The 20,188-nt window shown below is 37.8% G+C and overlaps 2 protein-coding genes across 2 annotated transcripts; both read right to left on the reverse strand.

The window, feature by feature from the left end:
* Window positions 1-12,990: 12,990 nt before the first annotated feature.
* CH63R_04500 (Glycosyl hydrolase) lies at window positions 12,991-14,524 on the reverse strand (the record flags this gene model as incomplete). The annotated part of the gene is made up of 2 exons (XM_018299475.1): window positions 12,991-13,007; window positions 13,045-14,524. 2 exons carry the CDS (start codon window positions 14,522-14,524, stop codon window positions 12,991-12,993), a joined length of 1,497 nt encoding a protein of 498 aa, XP_018160721.1.
* Window positions 14,525-14,567: 43 nt separating this feature from the next.
* CH63R_04501 (uncharacterized protein) lies at window positions 14,568-15,742 on the reverse strand (the record flags this gene model as incomplete). The annotated part of the gene is made up of 2 exons (XM_018299476.1): window positions 14,568-14,771; window positions 15,092-15,742. The coding sequence occupies 2 exons, from the start codon at window positions 15,740-15,742 to the stop codon at window positions 14,568-14,570; spliced, it is 855 nt and encodes a 284-aa protein (XP_018160722.1).
* Between the last annotated feature and the right edge of the window lie 4,446 nt (window positions 15,743-20,188).

The raw sequence follows: 20,188 nt of genomic DNA on the forward strand, positions 1-20,188 counted from the left end.
CTTGACGATGACGTACGGAGGCAGCGCCCAGCCATCTGCACATACGCCCTGAATGACAGAAACCCATTCGCGATTGCCAGGCTGCTTCGTACGAGGCCTTCCCTTACGGTCGGAAGTTGTAACAACCTTTGCGTGCGACAGCATTCCCATCAAGAAGCCTGTCTCATCAAAATTGTAGATATCGTCATCGTGGATTCCGTACTTTGCGATTGTGTTTCGTACGAGGGCAAACCAGGCCTGCACAATTGCAGGATCCTCAGCTAATGCCCTCTGATAGTCGATTCTACGTCGAAAACGCGTCTTTAGTTGTGGTTGACGTCGTACGAAGTTCTCTGCCCATCGGGGTCCAACACGCGTCGCGTCGCGTTCGTCAAGGAGGCAATCAGCCATATCTCGTACGTCGTCAAGTCGCGGTGGAAATCCTCGATCGATTAGGTCAATAACTCGTTCAAGAATCACTGTTTCTTCTAGCTCAGTCATCTTCATTGATTTCGATCGCGTTTCTTGTCGTGGTAGTCGTCCGATGCGTCGGTAGTTAAGGGTTGAGAATGGGATCTTGTAGATAGAGGCTGCTTTTCGTACGGATAGTTTTGGGTCTTTTTGGATAGCTTTAAGTGCAAGAATAATGCGGCTTTCATTTGAGGAGGATTCCATAGTCGTGCGTAGAGGAAAGTTGTTGTAAGGAGGAAAGGTAAGAAAGAAGGGGAAAGTGATCCGCTCACTATGTTGATCCGCTCACTATGCATGTACATTAGTAATTAGAAGTTGTAATAATTATTATATATAACGTAGTTCACAAGTGAGTGAGCCACACAAGTGAGTGAGCCACTTTTCTAGAATTTCGTACAACCTACTTTTCCCTTTATTTTTCTCCACCTACAACTATGGTACAACATTCAAATGAAAGCGATTTAGTCCTAGCGCTAAATGCGCTCAGATCCGACCCAAAATTAAGCGTGCGAAAGGCTGCATCTCACTACAAAGTATCTCGTGTAACCCTCCAACGACGATACCATGGCCAACCTGCCAGACGCGATATCCGACCACCCTGCCAGAATTTAACCTCGTACGAAGAGGAGACCATTGTACGATACATCGTTGACCTGGATTCGCGAGCATTTTCGCCACGCCTTAGTGCTGTTCGAGAAATGGCCGATCGACTGCTTCGCGACCGCGGCGCGCGACGCGTCGGAACAAACTGGGCCTCAAACTTCGTACGACGACGACCTGAGCTCCAGACGCGTTTTAATCGAAGAATCGACTATCAGAGAGTCCTCTGCGAAGATCCGGACGCGTATCGCGCGTGGTTTTCCCTCGTACGAAACACAATTGCGAAGTACGGGATAGACGATACCGATATCTATAACTTTGATGAGACTGGGTTTGCGATGGGCAAGATGTCCTCTGAAATGGTTGTTACAGCCTCTGAACGACGTGGCAAGCCAAGAGGAGCACAACAAGGGAATCAGGAATGGGTTACAGTAATCCAGGGCATTGGGTCGTGCGGCTATTCTATCCCGCCGTACATCATCTTTGCAGGCAAGGTCCATCTTGACTCCTGGACGTGCAACAGCCCCCTCCCACCCGACTGGGTAATTACACTTACAGAAAATGGTTGGACGACAAATGAGAAAGGCCTAGAATGGGTACAGCACTTTGATTTCCATACAAGGAGTCGTACGAAGGGTGCTTACCGCCTCCTCATCCTTGATGGCCACGAAAGCCACCATTCTGTCGATTTTGAGCTATACTGCAAGGAGCAGAACATTATTACGCTCTGTATGCCCCCTCATTCATCGCACAAGCTCCAGCCGCTTGATGTTGGGTGCTTTAGTCCCTTAAAACGGGCGTACGGCCAAGAAATTGAGGTCCTTATGCGGGTGCACATTACGCATATTGCAAAGGAAGACTTCCTCCCAGCCTTTTATAAGGCGTACGACAAGGCAATGACAACATCAAACATTCAAGCAGGCTTTAGAGCAACTGGCCTTGTCCCGTACGATCCGGAACATGTGATTTCACAGCTAGATGTGAAGCTTCGTACGCCATCACCTCCAGGTTCTTCTGCTGGCTTACCAGCAGCTTGGGTCCCAAAGACGCCAAACAACCCAATTGAATTCGATTCACATTCTGATTTTATTACGAATCGCATCGTACGACATCAGAATAGCTCCCCAACGTCAATTATTGGGTATATGCAGCAGCTGAAGAAAGGAATTATGGTGGTAGCCCATAACCAGGTTTTGATGCAGGCACAAATGACTGAGTATCAAGAGGCAAATGAGCGTATGAGCCGCCGTCGCCGTACGAAAAAAAAACAGCTTCAGAAAGGTGGAACACTTACAATCAATCAGGCAAAAGATATAAAGTCTCAAATTGATGTAACAGAGCAGTTACAGGTAGAAACAGGTCAAAGTAGTGGTCGTGCGAGGAGGACAGAAACGCGCGCGCGACGATGTGGCATCTGCGGAGAGACTGGACATAATGCTCGCACATGTCAGAAAGTTGAATCTACCTCTGAAGAAGAGGATTCTAAATAGTTTAAATTAATTTAAGGCGTTGTGGTTGATTTCTCTTACACATTGTTGTACGGGTAGTAGAAAAGTGGCTCACTCACTTGTGTGGCTCACTCACTTGTGAACTACGTTAATAGTATTCCTATTAAGAAATTTATTTTATTAAAATTATAAATATTATTATTATAAATTCTATACTTTATAATTGTATTTTGTATAAGGGTAAATTAAGCCTTTATAATTATGGAATTCTTAGCTAATACTCTCTAATAGTTAATTCTATATTAAAAATGCATTTTTAATTATAGTTAGTATTATATAAAGTTCTCTACTTATTAGAGTCTAATATGCATTATATTATATTTATTAAGGAGGTAATTAGCTATATTTTATATATTATTAAGTTAGGGGGGAAATTCTTAATTAATAAGGTTAATAATTTATTGAAGAATTACTCTTTCCTCTAGCTTAGTTATTTTTATTAATTTTAATTGTATTTCTTATTATAGTAGTTATTTAATGTATTAGTTGTAAAGTATTATTCTTAGGATATTATAAATAGAAGTAGCCTTCTGTATAGATAATTTTAAGTCTTTTTTAATAACTTAAAGTATAAGGAGGATGCAGCTTTTATTTAAAGTAAAACTTATTATTGTATGTAGAGTAAAGCTAAGAGGAAGAGGGAAGGTATAGAAGGAAGAGGAAGTAGGTAAGTTACTATAATAGGCAACTTACTATATATATATATTATATAAAATATAATATATAAATTTATAAAATAGTTTAGAATAGTAATAAAAAAGAGAGTAAGAAGTAATTTATTTAATTTTATATATTATAGCTTAATTAACTTATAAAGAATTAGAGGAGTAGAGAGAGTATACAACTTACTATAATTTGCAACTTACTATATAAGTACATAATAGTTATTTTTATTAAACTTAATTATCTTTTACTTTATATAATATATTTTATATATTAATTATTGAGAGTTAATTTAGGGACTTTAAAAGTAGAAGCTACTCTTTATATAAATACTTTTAAGTCTTTTTTAAGAGCTTAAATAGTAAGGATAATACAGTTTTTAATTAAAGTAATATACTTATATAGTAAGTAATGCATTATAGTAAGTAGTATATAAGCTTATTATACTTTAAAGAGTACTTCTTTACTATTGTAGGAGGTCCTATTTAGCCTCTATAGCTAGTGCAATAGTAGCTAGTAGCTGTAGTGCACTTACTAAAGCTATTAGTAAGTACTCTCTACTACACTTATTTGCAGTATAGCTACAGTAGTAACTCTTAGCCTTAGTTAAGTCCTTCTTAATATAAGAGTCTAATTCTTATACTCCTAGCCTATAATAGTTATAAGCCTAGCTCTATATAAGACCCCTTCTTAAGTATAGGAGTAAATAAGTATCTTTACTATTTGCCTTTATATAATATAATTAATTACTAATAATATTTGCACTTACTTAAAATAATGCACTAGATAATAAGTAATACCTTACTACTAGAGTAGACTAGCCTGCATAGTATATTAGCCTCTAGGTCTGCGCAAAGATAGCCTATATTTAGGAACTTATAAATTTAAATAGGAAAGATATTTCTAAAGATAATATATACCTACTAAAAGGACTAGACTCCTCTAAATTTATTACTAAATATATAATTAAACTTAAAGTTAATTATTATAAGTATTTTATAAAGTAGTAAAAGGAGAATCTAAATACTACTAATTAACTTAAGTCTATAATAGTTAAGTAATAAGTTAAAGTAAACTAATTAGAGGTAATAAAGCCTAAGAAGCTTAATTATATAAAGTTTAATAATATTAAAGATAACTATAAATACCTAATTAGGGACTATACTAGCTAAAGCTAAATAAGAATGATAGTTTTAGTAAATTACTAATTTATTAAAGTATTTATTTTATGTATAGTTAACTCTTAAGAGCTTGCAAATATGCAAATGCAGTAGCTTTAGGAAAATAAGACTATAGTCTAAGTACTTATATACATACTATAGTAAAACTTAGTACCCTTAGTATTTATAATAGCTTCTGCAGTCTATAAAGAGTACAATAATATTCTTTTAAGAGTAACTTAAGGTAATATAGCCCTAATAGCTTAGTATATAGACTAGTATTAAGCTTATAAATGTACTTATACTTATAATATACTTAAAGTCTAAGGAGTCTTAGTAGTAAAGAGCTTTCTAAGAGCTATTAGAACCTACTTTATCCTAATATAGGCTGCTTAGAACCTTAATAAGCTTATTACAAATAAGAGTCTTAACTACCCTATTTTCTCCCTAGATAAATATAGAAGGATCTTTAGTATACTCTATTAGGAGGATATACTCTTTAAGGGTAATAGTAGGGGCTCTAGCCTCTTTGTAACTCTTAAAGAATACTTAAATACTCTAGACAATAGGAATGTAACTATAAAAGAGTATTTATATAGGGCTGAGTACTATTAGACTCTATAGGAATATAGGAAAGTCTAGAAGGCCCTTATAGGGGAGTTAAGATTTATTAAGGAGCTTACTAATAAGGAGGCTGTATGTATTAAGGACTAAATTATATTCTTAACTTTTAATTACCTCTATAGGAAATATAGGGAGCTTAATTAGCTTACTAGTAATACTAACTGTAGCTAATTAAATAAATAAGACTATAGAGAATATAAATAAGGAAACTCCTTATAAATAAAGGACTCTACTAAAGAGTATTCTAATTAAATTATTACTATAATAATCTTTAATTAGACTACTAAGAATATAAGCTTACTTAAATTCCTAATTATATTCTTTATACCTTTTAAATAGCCCTATATATTATTAAATAGTATAGTGTATAATAGCTATAGTAATTACTACTTTATTAATAATAAGGAACTCCTTATTAAAGGGTTCTTTAAGCCCTATATAAAAGGAGAATTTATAGAGGTAAGTACTACTTATATTTATATTCTAAGTATAAGTATAAGAATTATTAAGAATACTCTTTATAGAGAGAAAGAATATAATATAGAGAATCTTAAGCTAAAAAATATTGCAATTATTAAAGATTTCTATATTAATATTATCTTAGAGGCTTATTTTACTAAGAGTAGTATTTAGTATTGTAGTCTAAATACTACTCTATACTATAGTAAGTTCTTAAATAGTATTATACTTACTTAACTACTTAAAAAGGAAAATCTTACTTTCCTTAAATATAAGCCTATTTCCTCTTACTCTCCTAGCTACCTACTATTATAAGTAAGCTCTATAGGCCTTATAATAATAATTTAATTTAATACTCTACTATATAGAAAGCCTAACTACTAAATAGCTCTAGTAATATAAGATAATAATGTAAGCCTCTAGTACTTCTAAGCTAGCTACTTTAGTCCTAAAGCCCTTTAGTACTTAGTATATAGTACTTAGGGGGTAAAAATTAAAAGCCCTTTAAGAGTCTAATGTAAGTACTATACTATAATATATATACAGAAAGTTATTTTAAAGACTCTCTTAGAGGACTAAGTAATAAGACTATACTATTAAATCTTTTAGAATTTATTTAACTTTTTAGCCTTATTTAAAGGCTATTCCTAACTACTTATTATTAAGAATAAGTACTCTAGAAGACTTTTTAGCTTTCCCCTAAAGAATAAGTCTATAGGGGAGGTCTTTAAAGTTATTTATACTTTTAAGATTTAAGTACAATATTAATAGGGCTTAGTAATTTATAAAATAAGAATAAATAATAAAAGAGTAATTATTAGTATTATAAGTAAAACTGCCTTTAAATAGTAAGTTATAAATACTAGTATTAACTTTAAGCTCCTACTAGTATATACTAAAGAGCTTATAGGAGGTAGAGAGTATATAAGACTTAAAATTATACTATATAGTATAAAAATAAGGAATGCAGTAGGACTATTAGAAGGCCTATAGAATAAGTGCACACTTATAAGTATCTTTATTTATAATATTAGCCTATATTAGAATACAGTTTAGAAATCTTCTTACTAAATTAAAGAAGAATACTATTAGTAGTACTTTAAATAGTAAGTACTTAAGTATATCTATAGAATAACTTATAACTTCTACTTATACTAGGGAGGTATTTATACTTATAGCTATAGAGTTTACTTACTCTTAAAGGATAAAGAGAGAGGGGTAGAATAAAGATACTTTAAAGTATTCCTGCATAAGTATATTAAATACTTAATTAAGTATATAGTTAATACTTATAACTTATATAGAATTTAAATTCCTGCACTTAAATAGATTGTAATTATATATAATATTACTTTTAATAAAATAAAGTTCTACTTAAAGGAGGATAAAGTAGAGGCCCTATTTATTACTATAGCTAGCTCTATTATAGAGAATATTTAAGAGCTTATAAGTATAATAAGTACTATTCTAGAGCTACTTAGAGCTCTAAATACTAAGGAGAATAACCTCCTTAAGTATACTAAATAGCTTAAATAACTTATAAAGACCTAGTCCTTAGTCCCTATATTAAAAGATATTAAGGTGCCTAGAATAACTCTTATAGAGAGTATAAGACTAGTAACCCTTAAGTTAACTCCTAATTCTAAAAGTATACTAGAGGCTATAAGAGGGAATACTATTACTATAGAGACTAGGAGTATAGAAACTACCCTATAGAATACAAATGCAGAAACTATTAACTTAGAGACTATTTTAAATAGTAAAATTAGAGTTAAGTACTTAGACTCTATTCTAATAGGGCTAAATAGACTAGAGGTAATATTAAAAAGCTTAGTACTACTAGATTAAAAGTAGAGAGGGAAAGTAAAAGACTATAGCTAGCTTATAAGGTAAAGTAAGTACAGCTAAATACTAAAATAGTTTTTTACTACTCTATATAACTCTACTAAATCTATTTAGAGTAATAAAAGTAATTTTAAATAGTATTTTAATATAGACTTTATTTAAACTTACCTCCCTAATTAAGAGATAAATTAGAGGGATAATCTTACGCATTGTATACTTTATAAAGTACTATATACAGTAGTATAATATAATTAAATTAATTAGAAAGTAATTGCAGAAGTAGTAGTATAAATAGTTAATAACTTCTTAAAAGCTCTAAGGAGCTAGAAAGATCTCCTTAAGCTCCCTACTACTCTATAGGACCTCTTTATAGAGGCAGTATAGTAGGAAATTAAGAAACTAATAGAGAAGAATACTTAAGAGGTTATTAATAGACTCCTAGTGTATATAAAGTTACTTCCTTTAAAGTAGGTATTTATATATAAATTAGACTAATATAATTAGTTAGACTACTATAAAGTACAAATCTGCATTTATAGCAATCTTTAGGCTACTATAATATACAATATATATACAATTATACTTACAATAAAGATATTCTAATTTACTATTACCTTAGTAGTATAATTTAATTTTAAAATATAGTAATATAATATTATAAATGTATTCCTAAATACCTGCATTAATTTACATAATAAGCTAATTACTTATAAGTTTCTAAATAAATTTAAAATTAATAGGAAGTATATTAGACTATATAGAGCTCTCTATAGACTTTAGAATGCACTTTATCTTTAGTATAAGGAGTTTTCTAGTATACTAAGATACTTAGGACTCACTCTAGCTGCAGAAGATTCCTACTTATATTAGAATTTAAAATACTAAATTATTATTATCTTCTATATAAATAATATTCTAGTAATATTTTATAAAGACTATATAGTTTATATAACTACTATAGTTAATAGTATTAAGTTAGCTTATAAGTTAAAGAATTAAGAATTTATAGAGTACTATTTAAGTATTTGTATAATATAAGACTAAGTAAGAAGGAAAATCTTCCTTACTTATAATAAGTACATTAAAATAATAGTAAAGAAGTTCAATTTTGTAAATAATATCTACCTAGCTATACTACTACCTACTAGAGTACTAATAGTATATAAAAGTAAAACTATAGCCTCTATAGTTAAGACTTTCTAGAAAAAAGTTAGCTCTATTCTATATATAAGTATTCTTATGTATTTAGACTTAGTATTTGCAATTGTACTCCTCTTAAAATCCCTTATAAACTTAAGTCCTAAATAACTTTAGTTAATTAATTAAATAATTTAGTATTTCTATAGAATTTACTACTTTATACTAAGTTTTAGAAGCTAGAGGGGTAATAGAATACTGCAGCTATTAGTAATAATTGTAGTTAGTAATATATTTTATATAAATAATAAAGTAATATATAAGTTATTATAAAGCTTTATTATAACTCTCTTTAGAGGACTAATTTAATAGAAAGTCTTAAAATAGCTAATAGTAATAATTTTAATAATTAAAACTAAATTACTCTACTTATAGGAAATAGTAAAGGAAGTAATAGTACTATAAAGACTCTTTTAAGAACTTACTTTTAACTCTAAGTAGCCCTATATAGTCTTTTATAATAATAAATTAATAATTAGGCTAGTAGTAGTAATTAATAAGAGAATTATAATTTACTTTTATTATATAAATATTTAAAATATATAGCTCTATTAGGAATATACTACTAGCTACTTTAAAATTAAGTATATACTTAACGTACACGCATAGCGAGTCGGCCAACATAGCGAGCCGGCCACTCCTTATCGCTAGAAAAAGCCCCTTTTCTAACTATTTATTAAAAAGTAGATTCTTAACTAATAAAGACCTAGTTTTTAGTATTAGATAACGATAAGAGTTAGATTTTAAGAAATAATATTGTAGAAATTATTGTCTCTTCCTAACCCTAGGTTCTTAGTAATCCTCTTATCTAGAGGCCTAGATAAGAGGTAAGCTTAGTAATATAGGCTAGAAAGAGATAATAATTTTAATACTATTATTTCTTAAAATCTAACTCTTATCGTTATCTAATGCTAAAAACTAGGTCTTTATTAGTTAAGAATCTACTTTTTAATAAATAGTTAGAAAAGGGGCTTTTTCTAGCGATAAGGAGTGGCCGGCTCGCTATGTTGGCCGACTCGCTATGCGTGTACGTTATAAATAATATACTTATAAATAGTCTAATTAAGAATCTCTTATAAGAAAAGTTTCTAAACTTTAGAGTATATTTTAACTTAGTAGATATATAAGTAATAATTATAAAGAAGCTTTAAAATAGTAAAGAAAGAAGACTTAATTTAGGGCTGTAGTTTAGAGCTACAGCTTAATCTACTTAAGTGCACACTAAAACTATTCCTACTCTAAAGGGCCTATAAAAATAAAAACTCCTACTCTAAAGAGTACTACAAAAGATAATTCTAACTTAAAGGCCCCTCCTAAAAAGTATTTCTACTCTAAAGGGCTATATAAAGAAAAGACTAATTACTCTAAGGGGGTATATACTAGAATTAATTACTAGTACTAATATAGAGTTGTAATTTCCTTCTTAATAGAGTTAAAAATTGTATAGCTCTCTGCAACTAGAGAGGTAAAGTATACTAAAGTATTACTATTACCTCTTAGCTATAAGGGACTAGGGCTTAGAATTAGAGGAGGTAAAAGACTCTTAAGAATAATACTTAGAAAGTCCTCTTCCTCCTTATTCTCCTTATTCTCTATACTAGCCTTATAAAAAGCCTTATAAATATTACTATAAATGCAATTTAGCTTCTAAAGGTAATTATTAATAATAGTCTAATATATAAATATAATAGGAATTAACTTATAGAAGCTAGAGCCTTATTCTAGCTAATTCTATTCTTAATTTATATAAAGAGGGCTAAGAGCTTTAGAGTAAACTCTATAGTTTTCTTAAGTACCTCCTAATAAGTATAACTATTAGTAGTATACTTAAAATACTTACTCTTAATATAAGTAGCTTCCTCTACAGTAGTAGAATGTATATAGTATACTCTAGTACTCTTACTTAAGATTATAGAATAAAAGTAAGTAGTATATAGAGAGGAATTTAGAGCTCTAAGCTCCTCCTCCTTATTCTTATTTACTATAGTAGTCTTACTCTTACTTTTACCCTTAACTATAAATATAAATAAAGCTATACTAATTTTCTTAAATTTAATTAGAGTTTTAGACTCCTTCTTAAGTATAGCCTATAGGCCTACTATCTTCTTTACTTTAGTTATAATAAGTAAGTTAGTAATATAAATTTAAAAGTACTATAGTATTTAGAATAACTTACTAAGAGTAGTATTAATAGTAGTTTTAATAGTAGTAGTAATTTTAGCCTTATATGCAATTTTAGCCTTAGTAGCTACTTTTGCAACTATTTTAATTTTAGTTTTATACTTAATTTTATACTTATATACTTCTTTTACTTATTTAGTAAAGTACTCCTCTTTATTAGAAGTAGTTACTAAGGAGGAAGAGTAAGAAGAAGCCCCCTTAGAAGTCTTCTTAGTCTCTTCCTCTTAAGTAAGCTTATCCTCCTCTTACTTAGTATAGAGAGTAGTAGTAGTAGCTTTAGTAGTAGTATAAGTAGTAGTAGTCTTAGTAGTAGTAGCCTTTCTCTTTAAGAGTACTATTATATATATTTATATATATATATATATATTTATATACTATTATATTAAGTTATTAGTACTAAAAACTAATTGTATATAAATTAATTTATTTAAATAATTTATAAAAATAACTCTTATAATAGCTAAAAAAAGAAGGAAAAATAAAACTAAATTAAGTAGCCTAGAGGAGTATTTTAACTTATATAGGTACCTCTAGGCTAATAGCCTACTACCTCTTAACTTTTAGATAAAAATTACTTACTTTAATATAATGCACTAAATAATAATAATAATATAAATAATACTATTATACATATAGAATTAATTAGACTAAGAGTATAACTACTAAAGGTAATTAAATAGTAATATTTATAATTAATTTACTTTATATATAAGTATAAAGCCCCTTTATTAGGGCCTTTTATTTATTAACTATTTATATAAGGTAATTATATACAGTCTAATTGTAAATACTTTTGTAACTAGGGGAGTATATTGTAGGAGGTCCTATTTAGCCCCTATAGCTAGTATAATAGTAGTTAGTAACTGCAGTATACTTACTAAAGCTATTAGTAAGTACTCTCTACTGCACTTATTTGCAGTGCAGCTATAGTAGTAACTCTTAGCCTTAGTTAAGTACTTCTTAATATAAGAGTCTAATTCCTATACTCCTAGTCTGCAATATTTACTTATTTATTTAAAATTAAATTCTTATTTAAAGTAAGTATAACTTTATATAGTACTTTTAATAAGAGTTAAAAGCTAGTAAAAAATCTATTAGAAATTATTTTTCTACTCTAACCCTTAGTTCTAGTTAGCCTCCCTTATTAGAGTAAGTAATAAGGGTTCTAGGGATTAAAATAGGCTAATAATTTCTAGAGTATTTTTTCTTAGTATACAAGTCTTATTAAAAGTACTATATAAAGTTATACTTATTTTAGATAAGAATTTAATTTTTAATAAATAGGTAAATAAGTACTCTTTAAAGTATAATAAGCTTATATACTACTTACTATACTATATTACTTACTATATAAGTATATTATAGTATAGAAATTAAGAAGATAATATAAATATAAATTTTATATATTACTAAGAATAACTTCTTTCCTACTTTTAAAGTAGTTTTCTTTACTTTAATAGGCAAAAATAATATATAAATTAATTTTAAATAAGTAAGCTTTATACTTTTTAATTCTAAAGTAGTTCTTTCTTATTTAAATTTTAAGCTGAAAATACTAATACTATTAAATTTATAGTTGCCCTTCTAAGCTACGCATTGTATAAATGTATTTTTATTTTTCTAGGATTTAGTAAGGCGTATTAAGTATAATAATTGCATTAAGTTTTCTACTAATAGTATATCTTCTAATAATATCTCTATTTCTAACTTTCAGACTTCTATTGTAAATATTAATTGTACTGCACTTACTAAATAGTGCAAATTACAGCCTGCAGCTAGCCTAAGTATTACTTAATTACTGCAATTCTTAAAATATCCTCCTACTACTAAGCTATCCTACTAATAAAGAAGTAGAGCCTCTACTGTAGGACCTACTTTATCTTTTTTCTATAGTATTAATTTCTATAATATTACTCTTATTAAATACTAATACTTAAATCTAGTATTTTTAAGCTAAAAATAGATTTTTTAAAAAAAGTTAGAAAATAGGAGTTTTACATACAATAAGGAAGTAGGCAACTTACTCTAATAGGCAACTTACTATATATATACATTAGACTAAATATTTATTATATAATTAATATTATTTTAATTAGTATAAATTTAGAATCTAAATACTAATTTCACTTTAAGTAGATAATAATCTTAGAAAAATATTACTTTGTATACTATAAAATGTCTAATTTTGTTACAGTCTCTAAACCTAGTCTAGTATTACAACGGAGGTGCTTCAGGGTCCTCCATACACTGGTCAACCCTCATCAGTTTCTTGTTCGTCTTCTTTGCCATCTGGATGAACTGTCTCAGGTATTTGACCGTGCTTGGGTACAGATAGTGCATAACAACCAGGCTGCCACCCTTTTCCAGATCGCGCTGGAAGGCCTCCAACTGCTTTTCGGGCTGGGAAGAGGTGGCCCAGAGCCAATCCTCTACATCAATATTCCAATTGACGATGTATGCGTCGCTGTTGCCAGTTGTCGAAACCAATTGCTGGCGCATCCGAGCACCCTCGTTTCCAAATGGCGGTCGAAAGTACTTTGTTTTGAGACCATTGAACATGTCCGATACAGCGTCAATGTCCTGCTTGTATTCCCAGGCAATTGCATCGTTATTCGGCAGACCCTCCATTTTGGGATGAGTGTAGCTGTGCAGAGCCATCTGATGCCCTTGCGTCATCATGTCCTGATAGATGTTGCTCAAATTCGTGGAGGGGTCTCTCAGTGGCGCGCCGACGGTGAAGAAGGTGACTTTGATATTCTCGGATCGGATGACCTCCATGACCTCCTGCGCGTAGGTTGGGTCGCCGTCATCGATGGCAAACGCAATCGAGTTGGGGCGCTTGCAGGCGAAGACGAGGTTGCCGGACGGCAGCTTGCTTGGGATGTGGACATTGTCCGGCACGGACGAGACAATTTGGATCTTGGTCAGAGTGACAGCCTCGTTTGTGTAGAAGCCCTTGAAGGCCAAACCAACCACTCGGGAGCGAACGATGTTGAAATGCGACATGGGGATGTATATGTTGTTACCGGTAGCATAACGGGCCGCCTCAAGTGAGTCCCAAGTCTCTGGGAAAGGTGCAATCGCCTCGTTACACTGTGAGTTGTGTTGTTGCATGGCAATCGTGAACTTGTTGCTCCCCGAGTATGCGATGTGCAGGTAGGAACCATCGTAGGCAGTTATGTCGGCACAAGTGTTCTCGAATTGGGTGTAGTAGGCGAAGTCGGCATCCGGCGCCTTGAGGGTCACCTTGCCCTTTACCCATGTGACTGCAGCGTCGTTGTCCCCGCCATGCCACTGTCCGAGGGAATTTAGGTTCTGGGCTGAAAAGTCGTCGATGAGCTTGGCTGCGGCTGTGCCTCTAGGGGCAGCAACAGTCGATACCGAAGTGCTAGTCAACGGTAACGTCTTGACAATGTACTCGGAAGGCGTGGTACCGCAATAAAACGCCATCGGGCCGAATTGAACAGGGCCAGAAAGTGTAGTGAACAAGATTGAAGACACCTTGGACAAGTCGATCGTGGTAAACTTGGAGAAAGGCAGACTGTAAAGCTTCTCGGTGCCGTCGAATGTCCATCCAAGCTCGCGGGTGGTCTGGAAACCAAAGCTCGTGTCCTCGCCGCTACAAGTTGTTGCCGATGCCAGCTGAACTCCAAACGTTGTCCCGCTGCTGGCCTTGATGCGGAAGGAGATGCCGCCATACCCCTTTGCCTGGGCGTTTGTGCAAGCAGTCTTACTGTAGAAGTAGGACGTGTCCGGTTTGTTAGGGGTCAAGGTGACCCTGTTGCCTCCGACCTCGATCTTCTTCATCGTTCCATCGTCACTGCTAGGCTGCAGCATGGCGTTGTAGAAAAGGAATGTCAGACGCGACTGAGACTCCCAATCATCGATGAGAAGGTTGCTGCAACTTGACGAGGCGGGCGATGACTGAGCTGTAACTGAGCCGGACACAGTTGACGAGCGGCTGGTGCTGCTGCTTCCAGAGAGAGTAGTCGTCCTGGAAGAGGTGGCCGAACTTGAAGAGCGGGCTTGTGAAGTTGACACAGTCGACGAAGTGCGACCTGTCGAGGTCGACAACGCGGTTGAACTTATGGAGGAGGAGGAGGAAGAGTTACGACGCGAGGTCGATGACGTGGAGGAAGAGGAGGAAGAGCTACGACGCGAGGTCGATGACGTGGAGGAAGAAGAGGAAGAGCTACGACGCGAGGTTGATGACGTGGAGGAAGAGGAGGGGGAGCGAGTTTGGGATGATGACGAAGATGTGCTAGATGTCCGAGAGGTAGATGAGGAGGAGGAAGATGAGGAGCGAGTTCGGGATGTCGACGAAGACGTGCTAGATGTCCGAGAGGTTGAGCTGGTAGAACTAGAAGACGTACGAGATGTAGAGCCTGACTGTGCGTTGGACACCCTACCCGTTGAGCTAGCAGAGACACTACGGGATGTCAAGGTTGACAAAGTGCTTGTTGATATAGCTGATGTAGATGCGCCAGGAGAGGCTGAAATGGACCGAGATGCTGAAGTAGACGAGCTCGCAGCCTCCTCGTTGCAGGTGAATCTGAGATTGCTGAACTCATAGCCGGAGAACTGGGAGTAGGTGGACCAGACGAAGCCCGTGATGCCGTCCAAGTTGGCGCCCGGGAACGAAGACAGGGAGATGCTAACAGTTTGGACTGACCCCGTCAGGCCGGAGATAACAACCCACTGGCTTTGATACTCGTTGTCGGTACATGCTTGTTTGGTCTGGATCTCCACCATAAAGGAGGCGTCCTTGGGTCCCTTGACAGTCAAGGACAATGCTTTGTAGCCCTGGGTGGCTGCTTGGTAACAAGGTAGGGTCTCGTAAAAGTACGAGGAGTGGTCGGGCTTGGGGGTAAACGAGAGTAATCCGCCTGCGAGGGCAATGCTTGACATGGAGTTGTCGTCACTGGTCCATGAAGTCAAGTTGTTAAAACCGGAGGGAGTTGGCCGTGAAAAGTCGTCAATAAGGAAGTTGGAACATTGTGCGTAGACAGCTATTGTGAGGCCAAGTAGGCCGAGCAAAGTGTTGGGGATGAACATGATGGCGATGGCTGCAAGAGTGCAATGCTTTAAAAGAGAGGTCTCCTCGAAGTGAGAAGCGAAAAGAAAGACTGCAAGCCGGTTGGAGATGATGAGACGAGGACGATGACAAGACCAACACCAGAGGAGGTGGAAGAACGAGATGCCAGAGATATATATTTCGAGTTATTAGCCTGCGATCCCACGCCCGACCCTACCTGACCGGTGGCGCCGAGGCCTCGTTGTGTGCAAAACCCGTGAAGGTGGCTCTTGGCATGAGCAACACTGCAACTATCCGAAGCCACTATTCCGCTTGATAGAAACAGCAGCAACCGTCGGCCGGCTAGTCCGTGGCTCTCGGGCGATGGGACATTCTAGGTGGGCCCAGGACCGATCGTGGAGCACTAGGGCCCAGAGATGAAGGACAAAGCATGGTGGAACGATCTGCCACTGAAGCGGGCTAAGATCATGCTAGAGGCAGCCTCGAAGGCAAAGCATGGGCTGTCGTTCCCTTAGACGAGGAAAAAAGTTGTGGAGATGAGTGTTCTGCCACTGCCAAGTGAAGCCGGGCAGCGAGATGGAGGATCGTCAAAAAGAGGCGTCGCAGTATTCAGAACCCAGGTCCCTGGGAAGTGGCGTCGCTGGCTGTAACTATGGATGCAACGTATAAAGAGATGTACAAAGGAATTGGCGGCAACTCATCGGGAAAAAGAAGAGTGGGAGGGGCTCAAAGGAGGAAGGCTTTGTTCTTCACTTAGTCAAACAGTTGTTGAAGAGTCTGATTGAGTCAAAAGCAGGATTGAATGAGAACAGAGCGGAAAAACACGAAGGTGACATTCAAGGGCCGCAAAGCCTTGTAATCGTTGACCAAGGCAGGATGAACCGCACCTCGACAAACCTAGTACGCTTCAGCCGTAACCGCCCTGCGAATAGCGCTTGTCTAAACATCATGAGGTTGAAGGCATCGGCGAGGAGCGTCGTTGAGCAGATGAATGACCAAGAGATCCCCTGGCCTTAACCGAGTGAGTGGATGGAACGACGTAAGCTTACCAATATACGACATGGCTCTCCTATCATCTTACTTGAGAGTCCACTAAAGCCCTTCCAAGAGAGCCCGAGAAACTGAGAGATAGAGAGGGTTAAGAGTCGACCCTCGACGAAGGCCATACAAATTGAAGTTCGACCTCCAAGAACGTCTTGTTACAGTGTCTTGATTGTGGTGTGCTGGAATGGTTGGGGGCGCTTTCAGAAATAGACATGAAGGAGCAAAGGACGCCAAGATGAGAAACTCGGAGCCGGCTAGTCTCGACAATCCATGCGCTCGGCAAAGACTGCGAGTGCCACGGGCTCTTGGCGGAGTTGCTCATTGCTTCGAGCCCATAACTGCTGCGAATTGGGAAAGCCAAGAGTTTGTTCCATTCCGCCCATTGCCCATCGTCCCGGCCGGCGAGGGACACAGCAAGGCCTGGGCCTGAGTCTTTCGATACTTGACTTGGCTTGGTTGTAATGGCCTAAGGATGATCCAAAGCTCTAATCAGCCCCTATAGTCAGAGCGTATGCACGCAGAGCTGACGAATGTGGTTCCTTGTGCACTGAGGATAGTAGGGCAAATGAGCCACCTGCCTGCCTGAAGTCACGCATTGCGACCTGAAGGGTTGCATTGGGTCATCCAGTGAATATAACAATAGCTTCTATGGGTTGCGTTAGTTCGACCGACACAAGGAATCACACAACAACTGTGTTTGGGCCATGGATAATGACTCCAGACGCACGCTTTCGATCCGTTTTGCATCCATCGTCAGTTAAATATCAAAGGGCGGACACGCACGCACTGAACAGTGCAGCTCAACAAGAGACATCCGACATTAGCGCCTTAGCTGCAGGGGAGGCTAACTTCGGGAAGACTGCTCGAGTAATTAGAAGACGAACGACCAGCAGGTCCCGAGACGACGGCGACGGCGACGATGCCGACGTGTATCGAAATCCACTAGGAGCCGGGCTGGGAGATTGGACCAGGGGCTGAGGCGGTTTTCAGATTCTACATCGACGTGGTCAGAGAACCGAGAGTTGGTTGCCAAGACAAATGAGATCAGTGCGAGCATCTTGCAAGTATTGGTGTTTCGAGAGACAGGACCGGGAGCGACTGGCGTGCAGAATTGTTGCTCAAGCGTGTGCTGTGAAAAGGAACATTAATACATTCGTTAGGTCTTTTAACTCCGCAAGCCTCGGGCATAGCGGTAGAGTCGCTTTCTGGCCTGTGCAGTGCGGTGCGGTGCGGTGCGGTGCGATGCAGCCACACTAAGTTGGCGGGTCCAGCGACGTGACTAAGCCAAGAGCTCGAGCCGGATAGCGCCGTATTCCAGTGGCTGCTCCAGCCTCTTTCCAGCCCCGGCCGCCAGGCGAACCGACCAACAGAAGATGGCCCTGCGGAAGACACATCACAGCTCCACGACACAGCTGACAGCCCGGTGCGCCCTTTGCTTGGATAGTCATACAACTTCTTCCCAGAAAGAGTTAAGACGCTAGTTACCGCCACGCATGACGAAGACGGCAGCCGCCAGAAGTCAAGAATTTACGATGATTGAGGGCATGTTGACAGAGTCCAAGGGCTGGAAGGGAGGGACAATGGAGACCGCCGGATGCGTCGTCCTCGGGGTTGAGTAGCGTCGGTTGAGCAGCGGCTGATCGGGTGAATTTGCGATTGTATCCGATTGAGTGCTACATTGAGTTGAAATCAGCTAGCCGACCCCGTTCGGCCTCATGATGCTTCCCGTCACCTTCATCCAATCAAAGACAGTCATCGCCCTCGACCTCGGGATAGACGGCCGACAAGTCGAACATAGACACGAATCTGCGATCGCGGCCGGACGACCACTTGAGATTGCTAATAGCGGGTAAACAATATCAATCTCTTCCGGGGTCTTTTTGTTCCGGTGTTTCTCTCAGAAGAGGAGCGGGCGAGGTGAGTGATGCTCCGGAGGGGGAGATGACGAGAGGAACAGCGCGTGAGGGTGGGTGAGGAACAGAGTTGGAGGGTGCGAATGAGGCCATATGACCTCCAAGCAACCACCCCATGATGAGCTGGCAGCGCACTGGCGGCAGGGCGGTATTTCATCACGCTGTGTGTGTGTGAGTGAGAGAGAAAGATAAGGCCAGAGCCGAAAGGCACATTGCAGGCAGGGCAGCCTTGACCCAGAGCGGCCAGCTGACAGTCTGACAATGGCTCAGAGGCGGAGTGTGTTGATTTGGATGCCAGCATCGTCATGGCCTGGCCCATGCGCTCGTGTTGGTCATGGAGGAAGCCTGAAGACCAGGCGTTTTCAAACCAGGTGCTGCGGACCGTAGCATAGCATGCATGGGATGCGCGGCGCGTGCATGCGTGACATCAAATGGGGCCCACGGTCCATTGTGGTGAAGACTGATGGTCAGACTGATCACAGCTGAGGGCAGCTGGCAACTAATGGTGCGATGACGTTTTCAGCAGCGTCCGCTGGATGCACCCCCTCTGACCCCTCTTTGTAAACTGTCGATGATTGGAGAAACCTATCTGATCCCAGAAAACAGTATCAGTGCACCTACCATTTGGACACAGACCCCCCTTCCCTTTTCCCCCAATTTTTATGTTGGCCACGCCCCAAGCTTTATCATTGATGGCTCACCAGCACCTGTCGGGATCACGCCTCCACCCCCCCTGATTGATGACATTGACGACACAAACACCAGAGATAAGCAGCCACATCAGCACGTCGCTCGACCGGCGACTGTGTACTGTGCAAGTTGGCCCACGCGCCTCCCATGTGCCTTTCCGGCTTGTTGCCTTGTTTTCAGGCGTTCTCGTTGAGATCAGTCTTTAACTGCCTCAAGGTATATTAGTGCGACAGACAGGTCTACCTTCCTGCGCCCTAGGTTTGTGCACCTTCTCTCGGGCTCCCTCACATCCATCCTCTTCCCAACAACATCATCATCGTTGACGACCACAACAACATCAACAACTACTACACTACCACATACTCAAGTGGTGTGACCTAGGCTCCTTGCCCTCTGTTCCCCTGTGTATATCTCTTTTGGGAATTCCTTTCCTCTTATCCCAATCTGCCTTTGCCGTCATCCTCGGTAACTCTGCCCGGTGACTCACCCGGTCACTTCCGTCCCAACAGTGACTACTTCAAAACTTGCCTACCAACCTATTCTCACCCTGCCTCGACTCAGCCTCTCTCTAACTTCTCTATTCGGACACCGAGCCGGGCATAACCCAACCTGTTTCCTTTCCACTCACTCATCTTATATGTATCACTCATCCATCCTCCTCTGCAACCTTGTCCACTAGATACCCAACATAATACCGGATCGCATTCACTGTCAAACCCCACTCGTGTCGTATACCGCGGCAACTCAAACACCATCAACTGATTCCGACCTCGAACGTCACAGAACTCTTTTGGGTCTGTAAAACTCGGACATCTTGCT

This window comes from Colletotrichum higginsianum, chromosome 3 (genome assembly GCF_001672515.1).
Source record: "Colletotrichum higginsianum IMI 349063 chromosome 3, whole genome shotgun sequence".
Lineage (NCBI taxonomy): Eukaryota > Fungi > Ascomycota > Sordariomycetes > Glomerellales > Glomerellaceae > Colletotrichum > Colletotrichum higginsianum.